Source organism: Triturus cristatus, chromosome 9 (genome assembly GCF_964204655.1).
Source record: "Triturus cristatus chromosome 9, aTriCri1.1, whole genome shotgun sequence".
NCBI classification, from domain to species: domain Eukaryota; kingdom Metazoa; phylum Chordata; class Amphibia; order Caudata; family Salamandridae; genus Triturus; species Triturus cristatus.
The window spans coordinates 760,730,383-760,748,290 of record NC_140592.1 but is presented as its reverse complement, the minus strand read 5'-3'; the positions used below and the strand labels follow the sequence as shown (position 1 = coordinate 760,748,290).

General features: G+C 42.1%; 1 protein-coding gene across 1 annotated transcript in view; it reads left to right on the top strand.

The window, feature by feature from the left end:
* L3HYPDH (trans-L-3-hydroxyproline dehydratase) overlaps window positions 1–15,093 on the top strand; it is a 67,952-nt gene extending 52,859 nt beyond the window's left edge. The window contains exon 5 of the mRNA XM_085626096.1: window positions 14,525–15,093. Coding sequence (XP_085482222.1) covers window positions 14,525–14,650 — 126 coding nt within the window. The 3' untranslated portion in view covers window positions 14,651–15,093. The remainder of the gene's footprint in view (window positions 1–14,524) is intronic.
* The last annotated feature ends 2,815 nt before the right edge of the window (window positions 15,094–17,908 follow it).

Genomic DNA, 17,908 nt, shown 5'->3' with positions numbered 1-17,908 from the left:
TTTTAAATTTAATTTGTTTGTGATTATGTAAATTAATTTCTAGAATTTGTTTTTGAGGCCACTGTTTGGGCATTCATAAGTGATATTGTAAAAGAAAATAATTATTGAATATTTAAAAAAAAAAAATCCCTTGTAGGCACCCTCATTAACTAATATACTTTTAGAAAGTTTGCATTTTCTTGACCTAATCATGTGATGCCTATGGCCTGTGTTCTGGGTCGTATGACTGTGAATAGAGCGGCAGTTGGCCTTTGTGTATTCCTCCCAGACAGTGAGACAAAGGGGGACTAAGTGTTGGCAGGATGGACCATCCTGCTACGATCCTTTGGGCCAAGATGTTACCTGCCACACTTGCATTTCTAAGGAGCTGGCTCGGGCACATTCGCAAAGATCTTGACACCAGTCTTTTGTCACCCTAGACCACTTAGGGCCGGGGCTATTGGGGGGGGGGGGGGTAGAAATTTCAAGATGTGGGGTGAAGTCTAGCAGTTTCTCCCCCTTCAAAGACTGGCACCAGGTATAAATATTGGACCCTCAGACCAACTCTTCAGTACACTCCTGGACATGGGGCGGACACTCAGCAGGCCAGCCTTGTATTTGAGAGGACTGCCCTGCTGCTTGAGACCTGATTTGTACTTCAGAGGACTGCCCTCCTGTCTGAAGTGTACCTTGTACCCTCAGAGGATTGCCCTGCTACTTGAGGCCTGCGTTGCTGCTTGAACCCAGAATACTAGAGTGATTCCAAGGGCAATTTGGCCAGCCTCCTGTTCTGAGCTACAGGGACACAACAAGCACCAACAACTTACATTTTGCACCTGGATCCTGCCTAAAGGGAGTCCTGCCCTCCAAATGCCCCCAACCACAAGTCCTGTACCTTTGAAGTGGTGCTAAAGGTGCCCTACTGCCAAAAAGCAAAACAAGCGACTTAGAACCATTTCCACTTAAAATTGGCCTGAGAACCGACAGGAGACCGGGACCTTCCTTCTTGCCGATCTACCTAAGGTGCATCGCCAGCCAGCCTGACTTCACAGTAGCTCCCGCTACATTCTTGTCCATAGTAGCAAATCCTGTTCAGTGGCTTATCTCAGAAGGGGTATCCGGCCTTTTGGAGCCCTCGTCGGCTACAGTCTGCAGCTTTGTCCCACTGGAGATTTTGGACTTCCAAAAAAGTTACAAAGTCCGCACGTAGAAATCTTCACTACGACTTTGTCCAGCGGCTCACTGATGATGATGCCATATCCTTGCATACCTCTGGCTGCCTTGCCCTGCTAAACTTTAACTTCTCAGAAATGTTTCTTAAAAATTAATTTTAGCTGCGCATTATGCAGGTGTTTGGGGAAACTACGGTTCTATACATGAATGAGCGTAAATCTACCCTGTGGGTCCTGGGCGGAGGGGCAGACCTGGGTGCTTGGGCTTCCGCGGTGCAGGTGGCGCGTGGGGGGCTGAAATACTTGGGCGTGTTTCTCTCGGACGTGAGGTTGGTCTCCTGGGAGAGGAACCTAATGCCGGTGTGGAACAGGGTGCGTGAGGATCTTCATGTCTGGTCCCACATGCCTCTTTCTATATATGGCCGTTCTGCCATTTTTAAGTTGGTTTCTCTTCCACGCCTGCTGTACCAGCTGCAAAACCATCTGTATCCCATCCCCCCGGGTTGGTTCCACCAGGTCAATGCGGCCCTGAGTCAGTTTCTCTGGGGCGGGGGCGTTGTTAGGGTGGCACTCCGCACCTGCTTTAAATCCACGTACTGTGGGGGACTCGCGACCTCGGACATTCTATCGTATTATATGGCCTCACACCGGCTGGTTCTTAACGAATGGTGGTATGGCGACAGGGCGGATCCGGCGTATGCCTTGGAGCGCTGTATGATGGGACACCGCTCCCTACACACGCTTCTCTATTCTGCGCCCTTGAGGCGTTCCTTGCTGAATGTGACACAGTTGGTGTTCCAGATCTGGAGACAGGCGTTGCGGAGGATGGGTTGGTGGAATCGTCTGACTTGTGAGACGCCGCTGTGGCATAATGGGCGTCTACCGCAGTTGGCGGCCTTGCCTGGCTTCCATGAATGGGATGTGATTGGGATCTCTACCCTGGGCGATGTCATGAGGGGACCTATCCTGAAGTCGTTCCAGGACTTGCAGAGGGAGTTTCAAATGCCGCGCACACAATTTTTTAAATACTTGCAGTTCCGGCATGCTCTTTCTCCTAGTTTGGTGGGTCTGGAGGAGCTGGCCGACTTCAGCCCAGTGGAGGCGAAGGTTTTCATGGGGGACCTGCGGGATCACAAGATATTTGATTGATTCGACCACTGCAGCTCGACAGCCTGTGGAATTAACCAGACAGGACTGCATACATGTTAACTGAATTATTGTGACTCGTGATCTGTGGTAGAGTCGTACCGGGATTCATAGTAGACACAGAAGTCAAGTCAAGGACTACGTCAGGTTGCCCCAATCCCCTCTGTTGTCCTGAAGAAGACCCGCACGGGCAAGGTCTCAAAATACCTCTGTACCCCAAGACGGGTCGAAACGTCGACACCCCCTTGTTGTCAAGCCTGGTATACGCCATTCCCCAACGTGCTACAATATGAATTAAGTTCTGAGGAAGGAATATCTAGAACTGTTTGTTGATATGTTCAAACGTTACCAGGACACCTTTTACGGTGAATTATAACCGTGCACTCTGAAAAGGTTTTTAAGAATTGCTCTATTGTTTTTCTAATCTTCTGCTTCTACACATTCACTTCTCAGCACTCTCCTTTTATGCACGTTCCCTCTGGAGCAACCATGCGCCGAATATTATGCAATTTATGCTCTTTTTGTAAATAAATAATGATGAATCGTGTACTGGATGTTGCATCGTTTCATGTTAAGACGCCATATTGAATATCCTGAGCTACTTTAAATGATCTCTCTTAGCTCTAAACTTGAAAAGATATAACTGAATGACATTATTGTGTTGCGGTAACTATTGAGTTAGTATAAATACCTTACACATTGCCTCTAAGTTAAGCCTGACTGCTTTTGTGCCAAGCTACTAGAGGGTTCAGCATAGACTAATTTAGTGACTTGTTGTGGTTACCCTGACAGAGATTGTGGTTGTTGCTTGAGAAGGGTTCACACCCCCCTCAATCAAAAAAAAACATTTTCCTACAGAGGGTAATTAAGCAACCTGGGAGTGTTAAGGTTCAACCAACTATTCAAGTCCCTTAACCACAGAGTGGAAACCACAATTTGGCATAGGGTGACTGAGCCTGATCATCATATCATAAACCCCACGTGAACACAATTGTAATTCCCAATACGCCAAGAATAGAGCCCTATCCATATAGGCCTCCCACCTCCAGAACTTGGTCTACTTCCCCAGACTAGTGCAGATCCCTGAGAAAAGGTACAAAATAATATGTCCTGTCTCTTACAGTCTGGTTTACTGTCCTACTGTCATGATGCCAGTGTGCAGTTCTGTGCATGATGTCACAAGGAATGTTTCAGTGTGTTTGGATATTCCACTAGTGTCTGCTGGAGATCTCAGATGAGGATGGAATACTCCAAACTCAGCTTTTGGAGGGGTGTTATGCTTTGTCCATATGCTTATCCTGTAACTGAACTTATGATTGTGTAATAAACCTGCTTAACGTACCTCGCATGCGGGAGCATCCATGTATCAGAACATCGGTGAAGAGTGTGTCTTGATTTGAATACAGATGTACACAGAGGTGAGCAGAAAAATGTAAAGCAACTACTAATTTATAAGCAGCCTGCCAAGACCATATGGCCGAAGATATTAGAAGATGCCTTCAGGATAAAAAAAGGCTTGCAGTTCACAAGATCCTTGAAATGCATAAATCATTTACATTTTATTATTTCACAGAGTGCTGAGCCTTCCGGGAGGGAGACATTTAACATTTCTTTCTATTAAAATGTTTAATGAAGCATGCTGAAGAAGAAACACGAAACCAAAACTACAAGTTTGTAAATAGCTCATCCAACATACTTTCTTCTGAACACAATGAAAGATCTCAAAAAGCTGTTCTACATGTATGTTGTATTTTTCACCTATAACGTTACAGTTATGTGTAAGAACTTTGACCCATTACCCTGCAAAAATTGGGGTGGGGAGAGGAGGATCAAGGACTCACGCAGACATGCAGTCGCACACACCTACCATATACACACCCACAGTTCATGAAAAGGAAAGCTTTTATGGTTCTCTAGGTACATAGCTTATAATAAAGGAGAGCTGGGACTGCCCAGGCGCATATCCCGTCTTGCATTTAGATAATCTAAAAGCTGCCCAACAACAACTATTCCGGCAATTGGTTAACATACAGCACCTTAATATGTTAAATATCTTTATCACTAATTCACATTTTCGCCATAACTGCCCATAAGGAAATGCCATGAGACACAGTTGGATTCCTATCAACCTGCTATGACAAAACTTTGACGGCTTCAAATAGAGCAATAGCATTATATATGTGAGTACTGGTATCATGTTAAGCACAAAATGAGCCGCTCTCAGTCAGGTGACCTAGGTGCTATTGTCCCCCCTGGGGGGGGGGGGGGGGGGGGCAATAGAATCCCCAATACACCGATCATTCATTTTAATCACCATATAGATGCCAGTTATATTAAAATTGTTTTTGACATCTATAATGGCCTTTTAACTTCACTTTTTTGTAAGGGCCCCCACTTAGTTTAGAAGTGCATCCCAGCCGTCAGGTGTATGCCCGCCCTCTATCAAACAAGGTTTTTAGAGGGCAGGGACTGGTCAATGATGAAGCATGACACCAGGTGGTGTGTGAGACCCGTCTTTCACTTTTTGTGAGATGCCTGCACTCACAAATTAACACTGTAGCACCTAGGTCACCTGACTGGGAGCGGCTCATTTTGTGCTTAACATTATATGTTGGAGGCTGCCTGCTGCTAGTACCCCGTGCCTCTGGTTCCCTTCCCTAGATCTTCTCAGGGGTTTTTGTGGTTTTACAGTACTGGTACGATGTCTTGGTATAAATCCATGTTATTGTGGATTAACTAAATGCTATATAAAAATTGTAAGCTGGTTCGCCAGTATTTTTGAGTACATTTTGGCATCTGTGTTAATGACTGAAACAGGCCGGTATGAGTCACACTCGTCTGCTGGCTTGCCAGTATTAATGGAATCTCATGATCATGGCTTTTTGTACCTCCTGCATCTAAACTATGATTGATCTGTACAAATTACAGGGGCTAAAATATCAGAATAGGTCTTCTAGAATTCTAATGATATAGCATCCTCGCCAGTGGCCTGCCCATTAGGCATAGATTCCATAGCATTAATCAACCTGTGAAGTGAAATGTCAGCCTCTAAGATTGATTTTTTAGTAACATTAAGCAGAGAAAAATGTATTTGAGATGGAAAATGGTCTATCTTCTCTACTAAACAGGTTGTGTACTTCATGTACAGACCTTGATAGAACTGTGGACATCGTTTCTTAATCGTCTGTGTATTTTTAAGACCGTAGTTATTCATACTATGCTTCTTAGGCACAAAATGTTTTCTTTCTTTAATTTTGTAAACCAATATTTTGCCTACGGAATCACAATATTCTTTGGTGTTTGAATCCGGGTTCTCTGGTTGGCACAGGTAGGTACTTGTGACAGGCAGGGAACCTTTCCTCTAGTCAGGGTAAGGGGTTACACTCCTAAAATAACCCCTGCTCGCCCTCTAGGTAGCTTGGCGCGATCAGACAAGGCTTATCTCAGAGCGTTATAGGTTAAGCATTTGTGAACACATACAGTAACCAAGTGACAACTCTACAAATGGACACCACACAGGTTTTTATATTAAAAATAAGGATTCTTTATATAGAGTTACCACAAGACCATTAAACGACAAAAATACACAGTACTGTTACTTTTAGATGGTAGAAGTTTGCTTAGTTCTCTTTAGTTCTTAAATGCGACACTTTAAGTCAATGTACCTTAGATGCGACACGCAGGGCAACGAAAGTGTTGCAACGATGCTGATGCGATGAAGTTTTTGGTGCAAAGAAATAAAGACGTGAAGATCTTCCAGATGCGTTACGCTTCTCCGATGTTGCCAGAAGACTCAACTCGATGCGTCAGCTACAGCGACGTCAGCCCTTTACGCGATGCGACGACAGCGGCCTTGGCAGCGGCACTCTTCTCCGACGTTTGCGAGACGCTTCCGCTCGATGCGATGCAGCAGCGGCGTCACCTCTTTACGCGATGCGACGACAACAGCTCCGACGGCGGCACGCTTCTCCGTGGATGCGAGGTGCTTTTCTTGATGCGGTGCAATGCGACAACTATGATGGCTGCGATGGCGCCACGCTTCTTCCTCGATGCGAGACTCTTCTCTTGATGCGGTGCAATGCATCAGCTACGATGGCTGTGATGGCGACACGCTTTTTCGGCGTTGCAAGATACTTCTGGACTGATGCGACACGCTTCCGCTCGATGTGATGCTGCCGCGGTGCAACCCTTTGCGAGATGCGACGACAACAGCTCCAACGGCGGCACGCTTCTCCTTCTCGAGTCGCGCTTCCAGCTCCTTGCGACACGCAGTCCCTCAGAAGGCCCAACAACAGCAGCAGGCACTTCCAAAAGACTCTGGGGAGCTGGGGGTGAAGTCCACTGGTCCTGGGACTTTGTTCAGGGGGCAAGCTCAGCACAAGCCCTGGGAGATCTTTTAAGCACAAGTTGAATTAAAGTCTTTGTAGTCTTTCTCCTCTCCTTCCAGCAGCAAGGCAACCACTGCAGGCCAATCCCCCAGGTCAGGGACAGTACTCCTCCTTACAGCTTTCCAAGTTCCTTCTCCTCAGGCAGAGGTTCTTCTTGTCAAGCAAGATCTAATTTCTTGGGAGCAGGGTCCCAATACTTATACCCCTAATTCCTTTGTTCCTCTGGGGTAGAGGGGCTTTTGCCCAGTCCAAACCAGTTCTTGAGCACTTTGTTGACATGACTCTGCCTTTCTATTCAGGGTGCAGGGCAGAGACATCAGCCACTCCACAGGATGGAGCCAGCATTGTGGTGGCAGAGCACATCCCTATTCAGAGTCCAGGTGCACTCCTCCCACCCATCTGGATGTCAATCTCTCTATTCACCACCGGGCTACCTAGCCCTGCCCCTCTGGGTTTCCCCAGCCCTGTCACTTACACAAACCAGACAGGCAGATACACATCATAGCAGAGGCGGACTGAAATGGTTAGGCAAGCAAATACCAACTTTCTAAAAGTGGTATTTGCAAACATAGAATATTAAAATAAACTTTACTAAAAGATGTATTTTATCATTCTGAGTTCAGGCATACTAAACTCGATTTTCTACCATGTTCCCTGGGTCTGTTAGGATCATAGGATGTAACAATTCTAACAGCCCATTCTGGCCTATGGAGAACAGGTAGCCTTACAATAGTGAAAAACGAAAATGGCTTTAATTCACTATTAGGACATGCCACACACATCAGGGCTTGTCCTACCTTATGCTTATAATGCACCCTGCCCTTGGGCCTACCATAGGGTTGACTAATATGAAGTTAAGGGAAGGTTTAGGGACTGGGAAGTGGGTGCACTTGCCCAGTCAGCATGACAGTACCAGACTGCACGCAGGTTCTGCAATGGCAGACCTTAGACACATTTTACTAGGCCGCTTCTGTGGGTGGCACAAACAGTGCTGCAAGCCCACCAGCAGCATTTGTATTTACAAGCCCTGGGCACTCCTGGTGCACTTTACTGGGGTCTGACAGTAAACCAAATAAGCCAATCATGGAATCCAACCAACATATACATTTTAAATAGGGAGCACTTGCACTGTGGCACTGGTTGGCAGTGGCACAGTGCTCTGAGCAGCCAACACCAGCAAAACACATGAGGCACAGCGACAAAAAGTGGAAGGGAGACTCACGCCAAGGTGCCAGGTCTAACATTTGATCATACCTTTTAGCCTAAAAAATGCAGCATCAGCTTTCTCTCTAATACTACGGTCAATATGCGCACACATTGCAACCGTTTGTAAAAAAAGTTCCCTCTCCTCCTACTGCCTATATCTAATTGCTTCAGCATTTTGCAAATTCAAGTGCTTATGTGTAGCCTTTTCTGTTTTTTTCAGCTTTTTTATGTACAACATAATTAGTTACAGAGGCCCTTACAGTAATCTTGAATGGTTCCCAAGCCACATGGAAAGGAGAAAAACCTGAAATAACTGCAGAAAATTCCTTTATATGTATTAGCAGTTGGCCCTAGAACCCGGACTCCAGTAAAAATGATTGATCTAAAGTTCATCGTTATGCGCATGATTCATACATATATCATATTGGAATTATCAGTGGATTTTTATCTGATGTAATCATTGGAATAATATATATATAAGAGACCCAGGTAAATCATTTGAGATGAATGCCACATCAATCCGTGAATATTCACACTGAAGTGTAACCTGGCTCTTGCCCCTTCAGTGCCTTCAATAGATTTGGAAACTCACTGCACCTGAATTACTTTAAGGAAATCGACCGAAACTTCTGCATCCTAGGTGCAGCATGTTGGTGCGTAGAATCATTGTTATAATTAATGGCACAATTAAAAGCTCCAGTAACACTGATTTATTCCTTCCAATTTATCAACTGGAGTGCCAAGTAATCAAAAATATGTGATTCATTTAAATTTGGGCCGTGTATAGCATACACTACAATGTGTCCCCTTCAACACCAACTCGAATCAGGGCTCAGCGTCCATATTTATCTACGGCTGATTTAATAATATTAAATTGATGTGTTGGTTCTTTGAATCAATATTGTGACCCTTCTAACATAAGTCTGCTGTGAGGTGCAAACAGCTAAATCATATCCTAACTGCTTATGGATTGTTTGTGCTTACATACCACATGTGTTTCGAGTAAAGAAACGATATTCGTCTTAACCTGAATTAGCTCTCCTCTAATAATTGAACTTTTTTGCTGTTATTCAAACTTCGGATATTCCAGATATTAATATTTATAGTCATCTTTCTGATGTTAAAATATAATTGTTTTTTTTTATCTACCTGACAGGATGCATCTTGTGCTTGTTTAGCCACAACATTTGTAACAAACAAACATTTCAGTAGTTCCTTTCTAATGCAAATTGAATTATTGACTATATCCTAGAAAATATCTCTCTCCCCTTCCATTTTGCAGGTTATTTACCCATAGCGACCTGTTCATGCCAATGCCCCATCCCTCCATTTCCACCCACAAATCTGCTGTTCCCTCTCAATCCCCGTCACCCTCCAGGCTGGGGTACTTTATCCCCTTTTGACCTGCCAAATGTATTGGCAGCCTTACAAGATGACACTTGGCTTACTTGAGCCCCAACCCAACTCTAGTAATAATACAAAGAGGTCATTGCAAACAGGATAATATTATTAGTGTATGGGACTAATTGTCCAATTAGTTGTGCATCAAAATATTGGAAGTAGCCCTTATCCACATTAGAGAAGTTAAAAAGTGAATTTCTCCTAGTTTCACAATTTCGAATACTTATGCCATGACTCAGAAAATTCATAACTAAAGTAAAAACCAAACCTGAAACCATTGTTCACTACACTATTCAACATCAATAAGAACAGAGGCCTTTTCTAGTGCCCCCTGTTTCTTTCATTTATTTTCAGAACATCATTAGGACTAGTGGCTGCATTTTCATAAATAGTTCGAGCCGTAAAAACTAATCGTCAGGTGAGCTGGTTCTTATATAAAATACCACTGCATTTAGTTTTTGAAAACATGGTAGGAGAAGCCACATACTACTTCCTAATTATGAAGATTTTCTAAGCAACATATTACTCATATACTCACATGCAAGACCAGCACTGGCTACCTGTTAGTTTAGTTAATTGATGCAACTTGATTAACTTGAACGTACAATAAAAATCTCTATACTTGTTCCACTCTATTCCTCTCATTCACCCTAATTTGTTATTTCACTACCTTGACTACATAATCAACAGCTTTTGCTCTGGCTGTTGGAAATCTAGACGGCTATACAATTTATTAAACTCCCCCTGAAAGGTGGATAGACTCTTTTTCAGATTTCAAGTTTAAGCTTAACTGGCTGCAATGTGTCAACATATTCCAAATGTGATACATTACAAATCTGATAATAAAAATCAATTTATGAAACAAATGGGAATATAAAATGAAGCTAGTGGATATTTGCTTCGAATCTTGGACTCTATTTAGGAAAATTAAATATGTACATAATGCATGGTCATAGATTTGGAAAGTTGGCAACCATTTTTATAATTAACCAATGTTGGGACAATCTGCATCGCTGGAATTATTGGAGATGTTATTTGTAAAAACTGAGCCCGATGTGGTATTTTGAGTATTGGGCATTTATACAACAATTGCATATTCCAACCACATGTTGATTTAAATAATAAATATAAACTTCATAGAAATATTTGTGAATACCGGGTTATATCGTGGATATCCACCTCCGCCAAGATATAAGTTTAGAACGATCTGAGCGAGTGAAATTGCTTATGAGCTGTCATGCTAAAATACACATGAATTTTTTACTCAAGGGAGGCTTGGGCCCTTGCTCACACTAGATAGGACCACTTCTATTTTCATACGAACAAATTATATAGTTGCCATGTTTGTCAATGGTTCAAAAACAAATCGAACCAATGTTTTTAATTCAGTAGCCCACGTGATTTATTTCACTTTCCCTTGGCTTATTCAAAAAATGTTTTTTTTACATTTAAAGCACGTCATCATGAAGGGCAACACATAGTTCTTGAACACACTTGAAAAAAAATACAAAAATACATTACACACAGTTGTGTTTACATAAGTGACATATACAAACTATTTCCATGACTAATCATTTTGGATGGAGACGGCGGTGTTTTCATATATGGTAACAATTCTGAACCCTTGTGACTGGGGGCACTGTGGTCATCAATTTAGTGTTGCCTTGTAGCCTTTGTGAATTAACACGGCCTTAATTCCTTTCACTTTCTGCATCGATCTCTCACGTTGCTTGCTTCATCAGTAGCAGCTTGCCAAAATGATTAGTCTTGGAAATTTACATTGAGGATCAGTGCGCCACTCTACATTTCCAAGCAATATAAGCTGAAATTACCAGGTCCAGGTCCTGAAGAGAACCCCCCAAAAGACTTGGGGTTTGAAACGCGTTGCTCTTGGGAAAAGGCATTCGCAGTGTGTTTGGGAGAGACTTCGTATTGCTACTACTCTCCATTTTTGCAATACTTTAAGCTTACTCTCCCAGAGTTATACACAATGGCAGGATAAAATACATAACTTGAAAGTGAATGTTTCCGCCTAGTTTTTCATATGTTAATTAGGACTGGTAAAATCTGTCCTATAAAGTAATATGTCAGTAAGTTTGTATATGTTACTTCAGTAAGTTTGTATATGTCACTTATGTAAACACAACTGTGTTTAATGTATTTTTGCATTTTGTTTTCAAGTGTGTTCAAGAACTATGTGTTGCCCTTCATAATGACGTGCTTTAAATGTAAAAAAACATTTTTTTGAATAAGCCAAAGGAAAGTGAAATAAATCACACGGGCTAATGAATTAAAAACATTGCTTCGTTTTGTTTTTGAACCATTGACAAACATGGCAACTAGATCATTTGTTCATATAAAAAATACATGAAGAAATAATATTGTGTATCACGAAAAACCAGAGTAATGGAGTTAAGATAATTTCAGGTAAGTGGTCTGAGAAATTTGGAATCAAGATTACTATAGAGGAGATTTAGGATGCATAGGCATTACTACATGTAACATTTAAAGCAACGACTACTCTAAAACTACAGTAGTTCAAGCTCATTAAATGGTTATATCATACACCAATACAAATATATCCCCATAATATGGAATGCCTAATGCTGATGATCTATATATTTTGATGAGCCCTCTGAACCGCAATGATGTTTAGGTTAATATAATCAAATGGGTTAGTCAACATTTTTAATTATGATATTGTATTCTCTGCACAGAGTCTAATGTTAGGTATGGATAAAAATGTACCAAGATTTTTAGTGCAGACAAAAACAAAATATGCTTCCATTACAATTGCTCACTTTGAATAGCTAAAGAGTAGATTTATTATTATCTGCCTCATGTTGATATATGGTTGAAACTGTAATATAATTATTAAGAACTTGAAGCGGGCATTGCAAGTAAACCTTAGTACAAGGCCTTTTAGATAAATATGAGCGTCCCTCAACTTTGTAGGGGAATAGCACTGATTTAGGATCTTTTGTTAAAATAATACTAAGGCAGGGTGGACATTATGTGAATATATATGTCCGGGTATAATCTGAGGTGGCATGGTTGACAAAATTGCGATTAGTTGTAATGCTACCCAAGCAATTGCCAGTGGTTGAACTATTTGCAAGCATTCCTCCCATCACATTTTGTGCGTTTGATATGTTGGGCAGCAGCACCATGCAGCACTAACATCTCCTAATGCTGTGCCTCAAAAAACAAAAGACTCACAATTGATGAACGGAATACAGAACAAATCAAAACATTCACCCCCCAGTCAAGAGATCTGGGTTAAATCCATCGTTCTTTTGCTCACCCTGCCACCCCAGTTTAGACCTGGCCATACGCAAATCAGTCTTGGCCTTGTGCCTCATGGGAACAGTCCAACCCTAAAGAAACAGAAGCCTCTGTCACAGCAACGACACCTCTTTTTTTCTTAACTGCATTAGAAGAAACGCAGCCTCCTCTTCACTACAACTACTTCATTCCATAGCAAAATCATGAATTTGTACATCACAGAGCAACTTCATAGCTTTGTGGAGACTCCTAATATTTTTCATGCTCAAGAATATGGTTTCAGAACAATCAGAGGTACAGGATCTGTCTTGGTAGATTTCAGACAGAGCTGCCCACTTGTCTCAACATAAAATTACTGGAAACCTTGTTACTGTTCAATAAGTCATCCATGTAAGACACAGTTCCACGTATGACACGGTGGATAACTTGATCCTCCTGGGCCTCCTTGAAAAATGGACTAAGGCCCATAAAGCAATAAAATGAGGCTGATCATTCCGGGCAGCAGCGTACAGAGGTGTAGCACCAGAATCTTCTACACAGAATATCATCTGACATAAATATTGTGTCTTAAATATCATTTACAAAAATATTGACCAATTGGCGTTAGTAATAGACAAACATTGGCAAAGCCAGTACATCTTGCCTTTAGGAACTATTGGCTTTACCAGTTTTTTTTGCGATGTAGTACAGCATCCTGATGCTATGCAGCATAGCTAAAGAGCAATAAGATAAAAAACGAAGTGGTCAGCCGCATAATTTTGTAGGCGCATGCACCATGGTTTTTGTTTTCCTTTTTATTTTACCGATTCTAGTTGGATTGGTAAATTTTAAAAAATGTGTGAAAGCATTTTTTTTAAAATGGTTGGGACGGAGCAACACTGGGGAGGAATAGAGAAGCAACATGGGGTTGGAAGCAGCATGGAGAGCGTGTGTGGGGGAATCATCATGGAAGGCACAGGTGAGCAATGTTTGTGTTCAGTAGAAGGTTCACAAGGTCTCTACCTGAGTATTAATGCCTTAATTTAGTTAATGGGGAGGCTTTTCTCTAGGTATTGAACCTTTAGTGCCTCATTATTTAAGTATTACTTTCGTGTGAGACAGACTCCTCCTCTGATTCACAATGCTCCTTTAGATAGATATCATTCAAGGTGCCAGTTGGTAATTTTCAAAATGATCTTTTATTTATGCATTAAAAAGGATAAATTGATCAGTTCATTCCTGTTGATGACAACAAATGCATAAAGAGATCCTGAACAGCCGACACGTGTTTCGCCCTTCAGTGTCAATCAGACTAGGGCTTTTTCAAGGCTTAAGCATTCAAGATTTCATAATGTTCAGGTCACATTAGTGAATATTCATAGAATTCTGCATTGGTAATTTATCTGCGGTCTGTGTGTTATCGACAATGACATGTCCGTACACAAGAGGTTTCTCAGGTGAGCAATGTGGAGCCGGGAGTGAGAAGCATGGGAGAGAGAGCAATGTTGGGGGGAAGCACACAAAGTGACTGCATCACGGAGTGGGTGGGGGAAAGCACATGGGTGAGAGAGACCAACATGGAGCGTGATGGAGGGGAGAAGAGAAGTACACAAGGGAGACAGCTGGAAAACACATGCATCGTCAAAGAGTGCTTAACTGGAACGAAAAAGTAGTGCCTAAAAAGTGACCAGTGGAAGGTCAACTCATTTTGCTTTCAGTATCACAAATTGTCACAAAGGATTGTATTACAAAACGTCCAGAACCATGAGCATCCAAAGCAAAGCCTAGTGCTTCTCGGTGTTGTATGTTGCTTCTCTATGTTGTAGTAGGGGGGACATCGTTTCAAGATGGTTGGCTTAGAATAAAGGCTTCAAAATGCAACGCTTAGATGATGAGAAGCAGTGCTTTGCAAATAGTTAAACAATCGTGTAAAGGGTTACTATTAATTCTGACATTTTTTCTTTGTAGGAAACCAAATGTGGAGATTTCAATGCTGTCATAGTTGAGGTATCGGGACATGCCTATTATACTGGGACTGCAACTTTTGTTCACGAAAATGAAGATACGCTGAAGAATGGATTTCTGCTCAAATAACACTTCTGCAGCTGCTGCTGTTGTTTGAAGGTTACTTGAAGGACCATAGTGGGTTCCCCAGTATACAATCACAAAAGCCCATATAATAACAGAGTCTGATCCTTGGACAACATAATTTCTTGTGCTGACCGTTTCGATGTGCTGATCTCACGGTTCCTAATATATTGATTTAAAATTCTGGTTGACCGCTGCCTGCTGGCTGCCACCTTTACTTTGATGTTTTAAGTTCTTCAGTTATATCACAGTTTCATCTTTACATGTGTTTCCTTGTTCTCCTTCTTTGGCTTCATTCTGATGTTCCATTCTGGGATCTTTATTAATTTCCCTCAGTAGAAATTCCAGACACACTTATTTCAGAGAGAACCTTATCTTGCGATAAGAAAGAAAGTTTTCCTGATTTACAAAACACCTAAAGATCTAAATAAACAAATATATGAAGATAAGATTGCACATACCCTTAGAATTATTATAAAGTCCAGGGGATCTATGGGTTACAAAACTTTTGTATTCTCTTTTATAAAAGAAATATGCAGAAATTTGGTCAGGTAAGCTTTAGCCCTACTAAAGATGGATTTGATATTATCACTAGGAGCAGCAGGATACCGCAGAATAAGATCCTAAATATTTGCCCTAATATTTAACCTCTGGTCCATCTTCTGTTTTTAGCTTAGAACATTTTTTCTGAATCAGTAAGTTTGCTTCACTCTACATTATTCATCAGTAGCTATATACCAAAGCTTTCTCCAACACGCATGTTATATGTTTATGTCGGTTTTTTCCCCAACTGACTTAAGTCACTAAAGTCTCAGATCAACCTGCGCTCAAGGGAAGATTACTGGATTTTGGATAATTAGCAGTGTGCCCCATAGAGTATTGTTTGAACTTTTAAGACTGTACATGGATGTCAAAGGCCAGTGTCCTGTAGCACTGATGTTAAGAGAAAGATCAGTCTGTTGGGAGGCACTTGGGACAGAGACAATGTAGCCTTAGTGACTCCACTAATGAGTAACTTTTGTCTTGTTGTTTTGCATAAGTGAGTAGAGGTTAAAGAAATACCTATTGATTCCCGAATCCCTGTAAAGCCTCAGTTTGCAAGTGAAGCACTGCAGCAAGGCTCGTCTGCTCATTCCATCGTGTTTAAATTCATATATCCCTTTCCGCATATGTCTGTCAAACAAGGGACACTGTGCAGGCAGAATCACAGTTAATTCAAAGTCCTGAGAATAGTGTTGTAATAACAGCACAGAATGACACATATGAGGGGAAATCCACACATCAAAGCACAAGGGGATGACCCATCCAACCTGGATCCATAGCAGCTGCTCTTAGAATAAGTAGATTAATGTGAAAATAATCTAGCTCGGCGATTTGAAAGACTGATTATGTAGGAATAATGTTCATTTGCTGGTCCTTCTGAAGGGTTGGAGTACAGCAACACAGATGATTTCTTGGGAACGTTCACACTCACCTCTGATGCTAGATGAAGAAAGAAATTGTCACAGAGCACACTGGACTTTCAGGGACCAAGGGGGAGATTTACTAAGAGTTTGCCCCGTGTTTGCTTCACAAAAGTGACGCCAAATCTTTTTTTCCTCATTTATTTTCCAGCACTAAACTTGTGGTGGAAATAACGTAAAAGTAATGCGGAGCAGCACATAGCACTGCTTCGCATTAATTTGCGCCATGGGGGCGTGTCAAGGGTGGTGCATGGGCGTTCCCGTGCAACAACCCAAGGTTTCTCACGCTAAACCCAATTTACTAAACACAGTATATTGGGTTTAGCGTGAGAAAACTGTGCCTTTTGAACTATTTGCAAGGAAGGAGTAATGCTTTAATTTCTCCTTCTTTTTCCAACTTTGCATGCGTGCTGCACTGTGCAGCACGCATACAAACTGGTAAAAGCTTTCCCTCGTGTCTAGGCATAGTATTTTGTACAGGAAGAGTACCCTTCCTGTACAAAACCTTTGCTAGGCTCACACACCCTCGCGCTATGGTGCTAAGGTGGTGCACGGCAGCTGTAATCAGCGCCGGCGCAAGGGAAAGGTGAGGAGAGAGCTATATCTTTGAAAATATGGCGCCCTCCTGCTCCTTCCCTGTCGAGCAGCGCTGCCTCGTGGGGGGCTGCGCTGCGCTGCATTGCGTGGAGATTTGGTAAATCCCCCCACCCCCAAGTCTTCACCTAACCCAGAAAAAAAATTCTGTTAAGTTGACTGTATTTTGAGTCACTCTGGTGGCTTTTGTGATTCAATCCGGAAAGTAGGAGTAAGCATCCCACGATAGGTAAAGGGAGTTGCATGGGTGGGTATGAGAAGTTAAAAGGGGGAGAATATGTGATTGGTTAATTCGGATTCTGAATGGGTTTGTGCTGGTGGCATTGACTGCATATCAGGTGAGACTGCATATGCTTCCTCAAAATACTGCCAGCACCTTGAGAGCAAAATACTTTCATACAATGTAAATGGGAATGGAAAAGCAGCAGAGTCTGGTCATGCAGCCTTGGAAACGCAATAACGACCACGATGCTTCTTGGGACCCACCTGGAGAAGGAGCAGCAAGAAACGTTGAGGCAGAAGTGTATGGTCAGTTAAGGTACTCATTGTTCTCATCAGTTATAGGAATTGGTATTTTCGTTAGCACCTTCCTGCTCTTCAAGACTAGTATGAGTGTCTCAACAGAAAATAGCACCTTTGCTGGGGCCACTGGTCCAATTTCTGGTATTCTAGTTAGTTTTATTGCTATACTTTAGGGCACGAATGTCGATGATCTGATGGCAACACTACAACTGCCCAGATCAGATATATTTGTCTTCCTCAGTGTAGTAGAGCGCTGACTCTCGCAATGATTTTGGGGATAGTCAGGACAAAACTTGTTTACATGTTTAATAGGCCAGATGTATGGATAGGGCATTTTTCAGTGACGCGCTGTATTGATGAGGTCTAGACTAAAAGGGAACATTCCTCTCAAACTTGCTGAGCAATATCCAAGGGTGCTCTGAGATGAAGTGTTCCAGGTCACGATTCGCAAGCCATATAAACACTGCCTCAGAGTAAAAGATGGCTCATAGAGAAGCTTAGGGCCCTAATTGGAGGAGTTCAACGTTGTCTTGAGAGGGGTGTTTTAGGAACAAACGTCCAGCCGTAGCCAGAAGTCTGACTTTTCATGGCCTGCCATGTGTTTCTCTCAATTTGTTCATGCCCACTGATGACGCTTCATGTTTTTGTTATTTCTACCCTACAGAGCCCCATATAATATGTAATA